Source organism: Marmota flaviventris, chromosome 18, assembly GCF_047511675.1.
Source record: "Marmota flaviventris isolate mMarFla1 chromosome 18, mMarFla1.hap1, whole genome shotgun sequence".
Taxonomy (NCBI): Eukaryota; Metazoa; Chordata; class Mammalia; order Rodentia; family Sciuridae; genus Marmota; species Marmota flaviventris.
Genome location: NC_092515.1, coordinates 50,667,589 through 50,683,551, shown reverse-complemented (window position 1 = coordinate 50,683,551; position 15,963 = coordinate 50,667,589). Strand labels below are relative to the sequence as shown.

Genomic DNA, 15,963 nt, shown 5'->3' with positions numbered 1-15,963 from the left:
ATTCTTTTAGTAATGCGGGATAGAATTATCTATACATGCGAAGCTAAAATGTCTTATGTAAAGCACAGAGTCTTCCTGTTTATTTCTGGACAGAGATCTATGGGGGGTTGGTAGCAGGAGACAGGAAAAGAGGAGCCAGGCATTTTTTGAAAATGTTTGGCAATGCTATCATACAGGAAACTGACATCTTTATCATTTCAATCATTGTGTATTCATTTTGGATCTGCTGAAGAGCATTGAAAGACAAATGTTTGTGTGAACTCCCTGAACTCAAACATGGATCGGAAGGGGAATTTAATCTTTATTTTTGTAAAGGTAATTAATCAGATGTGACTATTAGGGTTAAGGCCCAAAGTTCCTCTTCTAGTTAAGAAAACTTCCTTTGGTGAGAAATGTCCACATTGGTTAAGGTGTAGTCCCATCCCCAACCAACCTTGCAAGATAATTTTGGGCTTCCCTTCTCTAAGGGAAGTGTCAAAAGAAAAAATTAAACAGGCAACTGTACCTAAGAGGATTTGCAGACAAAATGTTCATGCAAATCTGAACACCTCTCATTTGCTAGTCAAGCTGAACTTTGTGTCCCAAAATAATACTGGGTCTAGGCAAGGGTACCAGAGGATGGGAATCCAAAAAATTTGAAAGTATGAAGTTCAAGGATAGAGGTTATAATTTGTTACTTTTGGGTTTCCCTTGTTTATAAGTAGAAAGCCAGAAGTTGAGCTCCCAAATAAAATATTCTAGGAGTTATGTTTCTTAAGTAACTCCAAAAATTAGTACATCTATGAAGAAATAAATCCTACAAAGAAATAAGCCAACTGGCTAATACATCAACAGACAGAGTAGGGCCTGGAGATTCCTCTACAGAGGAGGAAAAACACATCACAGAGAAGCATACTTGATACAATTTATTTTAAAAAAGAAGAAAAATAATTTATGTCCTTGGCAAAATAAAAGATCTAGTAATACAAATATTTCTTAGAAAACATGAAAAGATAATATAACAAATATTAATAAATCAATATTAACATCATAGCAAAAGTGATAATGATTCTGTAACAATGACAAGTGAGGATATTTTTGGCCCATACACAGCAGTATTTCTTGAAGGTCCTCTGATTTCTCTTTTCTCTTAAAACAAGATGTGGTCTCATTTTAAGAAAGCCTGATGCATGTAAAACTAAATTTAGGAAACTGATCAATTAAAGGTATTTATCTGCATCACAAAATAATTCTTTACCAAAATAATCCATGAAAATGTTTCTTTAAATGATCCTTCAAATAGCAAATTTCCAAATGTGTTTAGAATAAAACCAGCCAGATAACTGTTTCTCTGTGGCAAAAGTGAGGTATACCTGAAATGAGGCAGTAACAGAGTTGGGCGTCAGACCTGTCTGGACAGTGTCCTTACTTAGACCATAAGGAAATAGTTGGGGGCACCTGTTCTCACAGTCTTTTGTTTCTCCCATCTTGAAATCTTACTTTTATAGGCTTAACTGCTTTCTGGTAAACTTTGTTCACCTGGTATTCTCAGGAAAAAAAGGAGGAAGCCACATGAGAGGGGGACAAATTAAATAACTAGTGAGTCACTCCAGCCAAGCAGAGCGAGAGGAGAATCTGGGGTTCAGAGTGTGCATGTGGATGTGAACGGGGGAAAGTAGGAACAATCCTGAATCCCTGACATGGTGCTTTTGAGGCTCCTCTCCCTGTGGGGGTGTCTGACTCACTGAGGAGCAGCAGAGCCCAGTCCAACCCTCCTCAGAAGGGACACATCTTCAGGAGAATAGAGGAGGGTCTATTTGTCACACTCCTCCTGGCTCCCTTCAGTACAATGATAGTGCTGTTCACAGAACTCCTGGATCCGGCTACAAGCCTCCAGCATCATCACCTCAGGGACAGTAATTACCACCCGGAAGAAATTCGGGTACTCGAAGCACTGCAAAAATAAGAACCTGTTATTTTCAGAGCAATTAAATCTGGCACTGGACCACCCTAAAACAGCAGGTCTCTCACCAGCAAGAAGTGCTGGCGTTTCACCTGGGGTATCCATCCACCCCGTCCCCATCACTAGGGTGCTGAGTCAGTAACTGAGTTAATTCATCTTGAAATGGACTGTGGGACAAGCTTGAATGTGTCTCGTCTAGCATGTTTGTTATAAACATGGGTTATCTCACCCATTATGGATGAGATAATGACGGGGAGAAACAAACTTTAAATTGAAGTCATGAGACATATAAGTGTGAATCATGACAAATGAGAATATACTTTGTTGGAGGGGAAAAGGTCAGGCTAGCACCTAGCTCAGGGAGAGCTGGGGGGGTGGGGCTCTAGAAACTGTTGAGAGTGCATAAGCACTCACCGTTGCTGGGAGGCAGTGGACAGACTGTTCAGCAACTAACCGCTCTGTGAACTCCACATCGTTTTCAAATTCTGGGAAGTGTTCCATCTCAATTCCAACCTGTACCAATAATAAAAGGGAGAGGACAACTTATCAGAAGGAGGGAAAACAGGCCAATTTCCTATGCCAGAAATTAGGGTAGGAACTGCTTTAAAAGATATCTTGGAACTCTGCTACTGATAACTAAGCGTTCTGGCACTTGTAAATGTGTGGAATTTATCACAGGGAAGAACGGATATATTTATATTCATATTTTAGTTTGTTACAGAGTTCCTTCTTGGGTGTTGATAAATGAAAGGAAACAGAATGCCAGTGTTTCTCAACAGAGGTACGATTAACATTAGCGTCAGGTCCTTCTTTATTGCATGGGACTGTTTCACCCATTGTAAGATCTTTGGAATTCCTGGCCCACAAAATGGCAATAGCACCCTTAAGTCATCCTGAAAACAAACAAAATTCCCATACAGTTCCAAATACCCCTAGAGGACCAGAATCATTCCCAGTTATGAGCTATAAAGTAGCTTGTTTGCATCTTATAACTTCCCTGTACTACATATAAAATGATTATCAGTACCACGTTTTGAGAACTTTGAGATTAAATCTTATAAGTGGAACAATTCAGAACAAGGCAATTCTCAACTGTCTTGTTCAGGGGCCTAGCCTTTGTGAATGCAGCATGCCCTGCACAACCCCATAAGCAGCCCTGCCTACCACCTTCCCATGCTTTACAACATGCATGGACCTACTGCCTCTCCCCGCCCACACACCTACTTACCATGAGATACATGGCCCCAGAAGGGCGCACGGGCTGAAGCCCAGGGATGGCAGCCAATGCCCCATAGCAAAGATCAGCATTGGACTAAAAGAGGAGGTAGAGAGAACATCAAGGATCAAATTTTAAGTAAAAGAAAAACCACATCATTAAAAGACTCCTCAGTGAAAGCTGGAAACTTGGGTTTGATCTTCTGGCATAAGGAGTCAACAAGAAAAACTCTATCACTCAGAGTTCCTGGCCAAGAGCAGAGTGACTTACCAGAAGTGAGAGTATGGGTAAATTCTTACATGATGCCATTTCCTGATATTGAAGTTCCATATTAGAATGGTGCTCCAGAAATGGGATCAATCATTCCTAATTCCACTGCTGGTATTCTCCGACTCCCAAACTCCCCAAGTAGAAGTCCATAGGCTGCCCTTACCTTGAGGAAGCTTAGTGTGTTGTGGTAGAACTCTTGAGGGGTACGGCGCAGGATGCTTTTCAGAGCTCCCTGGACAATGGTACAGGGTCCCAAGATCCGCTGACTCAGCTTCACCAGCCCATCTCGAATCTAGAAGTCCCCCCAAGAAATGCATTATTCATCTTACTTACGCATCCCTGTTTGGGGGATTCTTATTCTGACCTATCAGGTTTTTAATGCTAGGAAGTAATGTGGCCTAATGACATCTTAGATCAGGTCACTAGGTCTATAGCATAGCTCTGTCATACACCTGCTGGATGACTAGGCAAATAATGTAACTTCTCTGTACCTTTCTCAACTGTAAAATGGAGTGAATACTAATACTAGCCTCATAAGGTTGTTGTGAGAATTAAATTAAAACTGTTCATAAAGCATAGGTACATGGTTCACCCTCCAGCACTATTAGCTGTCATTACTGTCATTGTTTCCCTTTCCTGTAGTCCTAAAACTGGAGGTGGATGGAACTTCTTCACAAAGCCAGATATGTGAAAACTGAACTTGGGAGAGCTATAACTATTCCCATCTTTATCTAGTGTTTCCAGACACCATGAACTATAAGGCCAAGAAGAAAGGGGAAGGGTCCTACCTTCTCATTACTATGCATATATATCCTAAATCACACATCCTATTGCACCACATTGCCCTCACCTCATTGCCAAAAATGTCTCTTCTGTCATGGATAAGGATCCAGCCCAGCCTCCAGCCAGGAACCAGCCAGCGCTTAGCCAGCCCTCCACAGGACAGGATGGGGACATTGGTGCTGAGGGTGGCCAATGGCTCATATTTGCAATCTGAAAACACCTAAGGAGAAGAGATCTTCTTGTTTACTTCTCTCTGTACCCCATACCTCCACCCTTTTCCTTCTATCTAGAGGAACAGGGATTCAGATTTACAGGTTCATTTCTACCCTAAAGCATGATCAGATTTCCAAGAGGCTTCAAAGGGAATTATTTAAAACATTTAATTCCAGGTCTAGTCTGGATGAAAGGAAGCCTAAAGTGGGGAAACGGACTCTATCCCAGTAGTGCGTACAACTTCATGAAGCCAGCCTTATGGAATTAGTGACTATTAGAGTTCTAGATTTAAAAATAAAACATGGGTCCATAATCCCTTATCTAAAATTCCTGGGCCCAGATGTGTTGCAGAATGCAGAACTGTCTGGATTTTGAAAAGACTATACAACACGTGTACCACACATTATGAAACATGCCCACAGCAGTCTAGGATAATTAAGAATATTAATATTTCTGCCACTTTCCCTGCACTCTTAACAAATATATATCCACACATGGGATAAATAAAAAATCTACAGATATATCAGGTCAGCTCAGAATTTGCAACCAAATAAATTTCAAGTATCTTTGGATTTTCAAGGCTTATGGATAAAAAAAAAAAAACTGACCAAGGAGTCATGGATCTATACATTTGTTAAGTTTCCAAGGATGCTGAATTGCTACAGGGAAATGACTAGGAGTTGCTTCTGATTGTTTCACTTGCCAATTTAAGAATTCCCATGAAACAATTTGGGATAGAGATTATTGTAGTTTTATATCCTGACCCAGACTCACCATGTCTCCATAGATCTCATCAGCGAGGATGGGGACACACTGCCTTGCGGCCACTGAAAATAAGAAAATCATGCTGAAATCATTTTTAAAGCAAATTTCCCTCTCATTTAATATTCACCTACTCTTATTATTGCTAATTTCATGTCTCTTTGTGCGGTCTTCCTCTTCAAGAACTGTAAATCTTTCTGATACTCTTCCAGGCTGTGGGGCCTAAATTTGCCATTTAATTAACTAGATATTTCAAACTCTCACTTCCACATGATGGGATTGGTGATGAAGTGAGTACAGGTAAAGTACCTGTCCAAGATTTTCAGGACCAGAAGTGTTTCAGATTTTGTATTTTTAAAATTTTGAATATTTACATAGATTTTTCCAGTTCAACTTTCCTAATCCAAAATCTGACTAATCCAAAGTGCTCCAGGGATTTGGGGATGAGTGATGCTCAACCCATAAGTATTTCCTTTTTATCCTCCTTTCGGCAGGTCCTACCATTCCAATGCCACACAATGGACTAGAGACATCAATGGAGTCCTCTACCTTCATCACAGGCTTGGAATATAGGAAAGAATATTAATATTCTTTTTCATCATTCCAGGAAACTGCTAAATGACCCCATTCCTACCTCCTCCTCTGGACTTACCTGCCAGAATCTTCTGAAGATGACTCTTACTGAACACTGACCCACAGGGATTTGACGGGTTGTTAACAATGACACAAGCTGTCTTTTCATCAATCAGAGATTCCAGTTGTTTCAGGTCAATTTCCCAAGACTTCTCTGGCTGGGGAGAAAGAAAGAGGGAGACCAAGATGATTGCAGGGGGAATACTCAACCCAAGGGTGCAGTGTAAATAACAAAATTTGTCTTTGGCCTCAACCACCCACTGCCAGAACCTTTTCTTTTCTTCTTTTTTTAAGAGCTTTATTGTTATACATAATAGTCGGGTTCATTCTGACAAACTCACACGTGCATGGAAATTGATTTTATTCATGGTCCCTTCTTTTCTCCTCCCCCTTTTCTCTCCTGTTCTCCCTGCCCTCTCCCATTCTCCTTCCTCTACTCTATTAGACTTCCTTTCACCTATTAATTTAAATCCAATTGGTTCTTTATGTTATCCTTTCCTTCCATCCCCCTTTCCTTTATTTTACGCTAGCTTCCACATATGAGAGAAAACATTTTTTCACCTTTGTGTTTGAGTTTGGCTTATTCCACTTAGCATGATATTCTCCATTTCCATTTACCAACAAATGCCATTATTTCATTCATTTTATGGCTGAGTAGAACTCCAGTGTATGTATATACCACAATTTCTTAATTCATTCATCTATTGACAGGCATCTGGTTTGATTTCATAATTTAGCTATTGTGAATTGGGCTGCTATAAACATTGAGATGGACGTGTCTCTGTAGAATGCTGATTTTAGATCTTTGGGGGAAATACCAAGGAATGGGATAGCTGGGTCATATGGTGGTTCTATCCCTAGTTTTTTGAGGAGCCTCCATACTGTTTTCCAGAATGGCCGTGCTAGTCTGCAGTCCCACCAACCATTTAGAAGTGTCCCTTTTCCCCCCACAGCCTCACCAGCATTTTTGTTGTTCACATTCTTGATCATTCCATTCTGCCAGACTCTTGTCTTTGAGGTAAAAGTCATAATTTTATAGGGTAGTAATTGAGCACTTGAATCTAAAATTAAAAAGTCACTTACCAATAGATTATATAGTTTGACCTCAATTCCCATAGATTCAGCCAAAGTCTTGTAGAGAGAAAAACCGGGTCTTGGAATGAGGATGTTTTGTCCTGGATTGGCCAACACAGCTAAACAAAGTTCAATAGCCTGACTGCAGCCACTTGTCAGAATGACATCCTGTGAAGATAAAAAAAAAAAAGGTTTAGTTCTCTTAGGGGTTCCAACAATCACAGAAGAAAAGACCTTGTGAGATGGATATGGGTGAGTTAGGAGCAGTAATGAACCAAAAAGTTTTATGTAAAATAGTAAGAACTATACTAAGCCAAAACCAAACATGTGTCCATACCTAAATGTTGTTGAAAATGTTGGCCACTTGAAAGAAATAAACAAATCATTCTTATAAGGATAAGTTGTGGGGGGAGGATAAGTTGGCTATGACTCAGCCAACTTCCATAAGAGACCTTGGGCTGACCTGGGCATTTTTAGCCTGGCTATTTACTTAATTGTGGCCAGAGACTTGAAATCTGGCTCTTCTCTGAAGCACAGATGAAGGACACCTCTTATGTTAGGAAATGTCTACCCCACACCGCAGACAATAGAGGGAAGGGCGGCATCTAAACTTGGCACTGCCATCAATTTGTATGCTGTTGGAATATCTCTCTTTCTGAATGCCCTAGGTGAATGAAGAAAGCTACAAATTAACATGATCCTATTGGCAAATTTTTTAATTTAATTATTTGGTGTTTGTGAGTTGTGTTTCAAATGGTCTTTTGCATAACATCAAATCTAGGGTGACCTCTGGGTCCTTTGAGACTCCTTGTGATAGACACCCCAGATATTATAAGAGACATCCATATCATACTATGATGACATTAAATATAAGCACTGATTAGTGGTCCCAATTAATAAAAAGTCCTCAAATTGCTAAAGGGAAATTATCCTCAGTGTCCCCCACCCAGACAATTACTCCTATAAAACATAAACAAGGAAAGGGGGTACAGTTTGCCCTAAATTGCTTCCAAGCTGGTACTTTGACTAAGGCTCACCTTAGCTTCCAATGGTGCCTCAGGACAGTGGAAATAAGAAGCAACCTCCTCCCGGCTAGACAGGTATCCTGAAAGAAGAGCAGGGAGAGGAAGCTGGCGATTTCTCCTCCAACTGACAACTGTGCCCTAGAGTGTCAACATGGGCTTCAAGCTGCCTCCTGTCCCTGCTCAAAGCAATCTGTTCAGCTTAGCTCTCAGCCATTGTAGATCAAGGTGATTAACTGATATTTTATATCTTACAATTTTATTATATTCATTGTCAATAAAAGAAACAGATCCCCAAATTATAAAATATTTTATGTAATCTTGATTACTGTGATTATGTTTTGGTCTCTAAAAGATAAAAGATTTAAATTATTCCTAAGTCCATTATAGGAACTACAGTTTTTGAAAAGTTGTCATCAATGCATTGAGTAAGTGTGGTCCATTTTATATTTTTTTATATTATATGTTTATAAGTTTTTGTACAAATTTTTTCTTTGAAACTATATTCTTGTACAATATTTCCACCTTTGGCTTATAAGCCTGAAGTTTTGACAGTTTCATGCCCATTATAATATTTTGTAAAGCTTCTATCCAAAAAGGCAAGTTATCAAGGCCAGGGGCAACATTTCATGTTTCTTCATTTAATAGAAACAATGGATCCCTTGAAATTATATAAATCAGCTCTCCATTATGAGTGAGGAGAAGCAAATTCCTAGTTATACGTTATTGTCTGTATTTCCTTTGGCATGAGATGTTCAGATCCTCCAACTGTTTGTCAAAGGAGATTTGGTTTTGGTTTCTGGGTTGGATTAGTTCCCTAATACTTTGGATATTAAAGTCAGAAACTTAATTACATAACTTTTGTGTTGATTTTTGCTGTATTAAATTGTCTAATGTGGGACTGGAGTTTTGGCTCAGCAGTAGAGCCCTTGTCTAGCATCTGCGAGGCCCTGGGTTCAATCCTCAGCACCACATGAAAATAAATAAATAAAATAAAAGGTATTGTGCCCAACTACAACTAAAAAATAATTTTTTTAAAAAAAATTATCTAATGTGTAAGTAACCCAACTAAAAACACAGTCCTGACACCTGTTTGAAGCACTTTGTTTTGTTTTTGTGGTACTAGATACTTAATTCACACGTGTTAGGCAAGTGTTCTAAAAGTGAGCTGCTACATCCCCAGCCCCTTTTTAAAAAATGTTATTTTGAGACAGTGTGTTGGTAAGTTGCAAAGGCTGACCTCAAACTTGAGATCCTCCTGCCTCAGCCTCCCAAGTATCTGGGATTAAAAGGTGTGCACTAATATACCCAGTGTGAAGCAATTTTAAAATCTGATCTTAACATTTAACTGGATTTTTATTCTATACTAAGAATACGTTCCTATGTACACATAAACACAGGGAAGAAAATGTGCAACACTGACAGTAATCACTTATTTTACCAAAATATTTTGGGCAGAAATTTTTGACAAATGGAGAATGTTAAACCTAAATAGAAAAACTTTCTAACAGAAAAACCTTCTATCCTTCAGTATGGCTGCCTGTTCTGCCATGTGTGTGTGTGTGTGTGTGTGTGTGTGTTGTTTTGACCTTTCTACCTTAAATAGTTACAATTGCATTTCAATGTGATCAGAACCACAATGAAAATAAGCCTTTAATATAAAGAGAAGGAGAAATAAAATGAAGGAACTATTTACATAGGGCGGTAAGTAAATTAATGTAGGATCTAGAGGACTCAGCAAACAAGCAGTTCCAGCCAGACTCAAGGCCTTTCTATTAGAATTAGTAATGATGGGTTGAGAGCATTATTTGAGAAGTAAGTCTGTTTGAGAGTCTAGAGGGGAGGGGCCAGCATGCCAAAGGGAGCCCGGAAAGAAGTTAGACCTTCAACACATTGAAGCATCTGGGGCAAGACTCTTTCCCCCCAAACCAAAGGGCTATTTAATCTAGAGTTGGTAGGAACGATCTCCTGTTAAAAGAGCTAAACATTTGAAAGCCACCAGGTATATTCTCAACAGGAGCCTACCTATGGATGGGGCATAACCATTGTATTTCCCAGAGTCCAGGGCATCTTTCATTGCTTGTGTAACTTCAGGATCGGTAGGTAGGTTTCCAAACACAGTTGGGTCTCCTATTCATAGGAGGGGAAAAAAGCCAAAAAGAGCCCAGAATTACTCTTCCATGTTCAGTACTCAGATTCATTTCTACCACCATCTTCTCCAACCAGCCCATGAGGATTGGAGAGACAATACTACCCCTCCATCAAGTGTCCCCAACTCACCAATGGACAGAGAAATCATGGCTTTGTTTGGATTAGGCTTCACCTTCATGCTGTCCACAATGGCCCGGATGGGATTAAAAGTTTTGTCAGACATGTCAGAGGGCTTCACAGACCACCTGGCCTTCCTGCCTTTCATTTTTCCCAGTCCAGAGCTTTTCCCATTGATATTGACGTGCACATCCAGAACCGGGGAGAGGTTGCCATCGCCATTGGTGTGAATCATGTAGGGGTCCATCACTAGAGAAGCCTATGAGGAAAGAAGGTCTTGTGAGGCAGAGCAGGGGTGGGCAGCTATGTTTGGATCTAAACATCAGGGTGACATCACTGGATGTCTCTTTTCCAAACATTTTTGCTGCCTTCTCTTATAAAGTAGCTTTATTATAAATAATGAAAGTTTTAAGGCTTTTTGCTGAGATGGAAAACAAAACAACCTATTCTACAACATCAACAGGTCACATTTGGTTGAATATTTATCTACTATTCAGTAGGATTTGCTGGGTACAAACATAATCGCGCAAAGGCAGAAGGATTCTCTAAGGAAAACCAAGGGAAAACGATACAAAGAAAAAGTGCTGCCCCATTTCTATGAAAAACCAATTTGAGAAAGAATCTTCTTTAATTCTTCAACACTCTGTGTCTGGCCCTGGGTGGAAAAAGAAGTTAGCACATGGGAGAGAAAAGTGTGAGCGCTCCACTCACCACCACCATATCACCGAGGTTTGAGATTTACCTTCCACATGGGGGAGATGCAACCTCCAAGCAGCCAAAGCTGAAAGCTCACCAGTCCTCTGACAAGTTACCCGTGGCAATGAACTCAGGTACAAATTCCGACTCCTAAAATAGTCTCCACTAATGGGCGTTGGACCTGAAACCTTTATGCTATTGGTTAGGGGTAAGAGCTAAGTTCTCGCCTGGACCTCTCTTCTCCCCTTGACTGTTTCTCACCTGCTGCCACCCTCCAATCATGAATGTGTCCTCACTTCAAACATCTGGAATTCTCTGTTAATCCTTTCCAGGCACTGGGTTAGGTGTTTCAGAAAACTACCAGAGGGCAGTTATGATGTCAGTAGGTAATTTTTATTAAATCTCTTTTGTTACAAAACATTCTATTGAATTTTTAACAGTACAGAAATACATAAAGTGAAAAGGTGAAAGTACTTTCTTGCCCCCCTCTGTGTGCACACACTCCATTCTCCTTCCTGGGGGTAGGGAGTGTAGGCATTTGACTCCTTCTGTCATTCACCAAAAAAAGATGATAGCTGGATTAAGATAGACCCAGATGCATACTTTCACAGAGTTTCAAAACAGAGGGAATCACATTCTACGACTTGCTTGACAAGGTCTTTTTTTATTTCCTACATCTTGTTCCCCTTTCCTTATCAGTCCCCAAAGTTTCAAACTCCAATTAGAAGAAAGGTGGACAGTTGAAATAAATGGTCACTCAACAAATAGCTTAAAAGGTCAGGGTCTCCAAGGCAGCTAAAACTTGTACAATTGTATCCTTCTATGTAGGTAAAGCCTCCTTCATTTATCAGCTGTAGTATTATTGAAAGAATATGATACAGATGACATCTACAAAACAAAAGCAAAGTCACAGTCCTCAGCAGGAACCACAATATTCCTGTGAGTTAATGAAAATATCGGTGACTCCCAGGGCTCAGATCCCATCTGTTTATTTGTTTGGATACAGAGTTATTACATAATTTTTTCTTCTCCATCTACTTTTCAGAGATCTGAGTCAGGAGGTTGGGGGCGGGGGGGTTGAATAACCTTGTGTTTTTCTGGACCTTGTATTCCTTATTACTTTCCAGAATGTGTGCAATGCTTTCTCTTCTCCATTATAATGAAGCAAGCAGTTACCACATCATTTTAGCAGTGGAGATGCAGAAGCAGCAGTGAGGATGGGAAGCCAACACTTTTATTTCAAGGGAATGTGAGTTCTAATACTAGAAGCCCTGAGCTCACCAACCAGGGCTCCTCTGTCTCAAAAGGCAAATGCATAGCCCTGTCTTAGGAATATTCAAAGACACAGAGAAGGAAAGGACTGGTCGGCTCTGGCATTTACTACCCTATGCCCAAAGTGTCCTTGTAGACAGAAGTATACCTCACAGTCTAGACAGGATTGCACTTGGCAGAATCACTGACAGAGTGAGAACATTGCCGCAGCCCAGCTGGCTGGGCAAACTAACCAGGGAGTGACGAGGAACTTGTGTAGATTGATACAGCAGGAGTGGGAGCCGTTTATTGTAGGACAGGAGGGGGTATATATACATTCCACACAGCTTATCTTAATTAACATAAACTAGATACAGCAGTCAACCCATAAGGAATCTCCACACTTAATGGCTCACTGGCATTACTTCACAAACCACTCCCTCTGACAAAATGCCAGGTGCCATCCTGACTTGTTTACAGACCCTAACAAACATGGTATTATTTCCAAAGCACATAGTTGTTTTTTCTTTTTTTTTTGTACAAGGGATTGAACCCAGAGATGCTCAACCACTAAGCCTCTTCCTCAGCCTTTTTTAGTTTTTTATTTTGAGACAGGATCTTCCTAAGTTGCTTAGGGCCTCACTAAGTTGCTAAGACTGGCTTTAGAGTTGCAATCCTCCTGCCTCGGCCTCCCAAACCACTGGGATTACAGGTGTGCACCACCACAACCAGAAGTACACATATTTTGCCAAGAGAGTAAACCATTATTTTCTACAATATTTTACACTCCTGTACATTTTAAATATAAATATGTTGGAGGAAAATTAGAAAAAAACTATAAGAATTTACAATCCCACCACAACTCTTTTTTTTTTTTTAATATTTATTTATTTATTTATTTTAGTTCTCGGCGGACACAACATCTTTGTTTGTATGTGGTGCTGAGGATCGAACCCGGGCCGCACGCATGCCAGGCGAGCGCGCTACTGCTTGAGCCACATCCCCAGCCCCACCCACCACCACTCTTAACATATTGGTGCTTGTATGGTTTTATTTCTCCCCACAAAGCTGGGGTCTTGACTATATAGATATTCTTTAAACTGAAATAAAATTCATGTAACAGAAAATTCACTGTTTTCATCTTTTCTTTCTTTTTTTTTTTTTCCTTTTGGTATCCAAGATTGAACTCAGCACCTAACCACTGAGCACATCCCCACCCCTTTTTATATTTTATTTAGAGACAGGGTCTCACCAAGTTGCTGAGGCTGACTTTTAACTTGTGATTCTCCTGACTCACCCAACTGAGATACTGGGGGATTACGGGCATGTGCCACCACACCCAACTATTTTCATTATTTTAAAGTATAAGATTCAGTTATTTTTAGCACACTTATAACTTTGTGCAATCATCACCACTTATCTAGTTCCAGAACATTCAAATCACCACAAAAAGAAGCCCATACCCATGGAGCAGCGGCTCTCCACCCTGACTCTCCCCCAGCTCCTGAAAACCAACATCCATCTTCTGTCTCTACAGATTTCCCTATTTCTGACATTTCAAATAAATGAAATCATACAATATGTGGTCTTTTATATCTGGTTTCTTTCACTTAGCAGATGTCTTCCAAGCTCAACCACATTACATGTAGCATAGAGTTCTTCATTTCTTTTTATGAATGAATAATATTCTATGAAATGGATACATTACATTTTGTTTACCCATTCACCAGCTGATGGACATTTGAATTGTTTCCATTTTGCCTATTTTGAATAATGCTTCTATTAACATTTGTGTACAAGTTTTTGTGTGAATACCTGTCTTCAATTCTCTTAGGAATATAGCTTGAAGTTACTGGATCATTATATGCTTAGTGTTTTCATCTTGAATTTTTAAATTATATCATAAATATTTTCCCATGTTATAAGAAACATTACACCATAGATAAGCATCAGGATTTATTGAGTAATTTTCTTATTGTTAAACATAACATGGAGTTTAGTTTTTATCATTAAAAATACTACTGCCAAGGGCATCCTTGTTCATAAATGTTGGTTCATATATATTTTATTATTTCTTTAAGATAAATTTCTATGTTGATTTACAACACTGAAGAGAATAAACACTTTTCTGTTACCTTTTTAGTAAAGTATGATATGTTCTTATATAATAAATTTTTAAACAGTTGTAGTTGAACACAATACCTTTATTTTATTTTTATGTGGTGCTGAGGATCGAATCCAGCGCCCCACACATGCTAGGCAAGCACTCTACCACTGAGCCACAATCTGAGCCCCTCTTATATGATAAATTTAAATAGGAATGTTCTAAACCCTGATTATCTTCCCTTCCCACAATTCTACTCTGTCGAGGTAACTACTTTTAGTCACTTCTTATGTATCCTTCTCCAACTATTTTCTATGTTTCTACAACACTTTTGAAACTGTTTGGGGGTTGCTAAAAATAAGTGTATACTATATATTTGTTTATACTTGCACTATCTAGTATTGTAGCCTGTAGTCATAATTGGCTTCTGAGTTCTTGAAATGCATCTGATCTGAATTGAGATGTATGGCTAATGCAAAATATGCATAAAGTTTTAAAAACTTAGTATAAAAAGGCAATGCAAAATATCTTAATTTTATATTGATTACACATTTAAAGAATATATATATTAGATTAAATAAACTCTAAAAATTAATGTCATCTGTTTTTTAGATTTACTTTTTCTTTTTAAAATTATACCTTTTAGAAAATTTGAAATTATTATGTGATTTACATCCTATTTCTATTGGACAAGGCTATTCTATAGCATATTTTCTAAAGCCTTTTAGACATTTTCACATTGTCAAACATAGAAATCAGTTATTCCTTTTTGAGGCTACACAGTGTTACTTTGTCTATTCTACTCTCATTGGGCATGGAGCAGCTTCCATATTTTTCCTATTATAAATAAAGCGGCTAGAGCATCCTTGTACATTTATAATTGCTCAATTTTATGAGTTGATTGTGACTTGTGGGATATTTTCCTAAAAATGGAATCACATTCCAAATTATTGATAGATCTCCCAAATATTGATAGATCTCCCAAATCTGTCAATGATAGACTATAGAAGAGAAGATAATGCCGATATGCCTATTTTGACAGCCTCTTGGAGCTCATGCCATTTGTCAGGACAACATATCCTGCTTGAGGAATAGCACAGGGAATCAGCTAAGTGTTACTATAGGGGTCCTCCACATAGACAGTGTCTCACAGGTATTCAATTTTTAAAAATCTATTCAAAGATACGTGTTAAAGCATGGTAAGACAGACTTTATTCAGCACTGTGGCAATGGTACAGGAACCACTGCAATGGGATTTTGCAGTGGGAAGAGATTAGGCTCAACTCCAAATACAACACAGGCAAGTGGGAATTTGTAGCCAAGGAGCAAGGTAGGTATCAGTGCATGGAAATTTACTAAGAGAAAACATTAGGAGTAAGAAGGATTCTGGTTAAACGACCTAACAGGATTGTTATTAAAGATAGGCCAGTGTGATCACACATAAGATGAAGAGCATAAGAAACCTCATCAGATATCCAAGGAGATCACGTATCAAGGGGTTCTTCATAAAATAATCTTGCAGAGTTCTTGGCTAAAACTGGATTTTGCTAGGAAGTGCACAGATGGGTCTAGAGAAGGTCCAGGAGCCTGACTAAAGTTTGGTCAATCAAAGAATCTTTATCAGAGGTTTAGGCTGTTCTTCTATTGATCTTTAAAAACATTAGACTAAGCAAGAATGGGATTTTCTCAGAGTTAGGCTATAGACATTGATTGCTATCACTGAAGTTTT

The 15,963-nt window shown here is 39.1% G+C and overlaps 1 protein-coding gene across 1 annotated transcript; it reads right to left on the bottom strand.

The window, feature by feature from the left end:
* Positions 1–1,792: 1,792 nt before the first annotated feature.
* On the bottom strand, positions 1,793–10,430 carry Tat (tyrosine aminotransferase). The gene is made up of 11 exons (XM_027933267.2): positions 10,196–10,430; positions 9,941–10,045; positions 7,931–7,998; positions 6,903–7,061; positions 5,839–5,977; positions 5,199–5,251; positions 4,279–4,431; positions 3,592–3,720; positions 3,171–3,254; positions 2,357–2,455; positions 1,793–1,933 (listed from the first exon to the last, which is right to left on the bottom strand). Exons 1-11 carry the CDS (start codon positions 10,428–10,430, stop codon positions 1,793–1,795), a joined length of 1,365 nt encoding a protein of 454 aa, XP_027789068.2.
* Between the last annotated feature and the right edge of the window lie 5,533 nt (positions 10,431–15,963).

Coding starts and splice junctions, on each gene's coding strand:
- Tat (XM_027933267.2), bottom strand. CDS start 10,430: ATGGACCCCTACATGATTCACACCAATGGCGATGGCAACCTCTCCCCG. Junction 7,062..7,930: donor AGGCACCATTGGAAGCTAAG/GTGAGCCTTAGT, acceptor TTATCTTCACAG/GATGTCATTCTGACAAGTGG. Junction 5,252..5,838: donor TCTTCAGAAGATTCTGGCAG/GTAAGTCCAGAG, acceptor TCTTATTTTCAG/TGGCCGCAAGGCAGTGTGTC.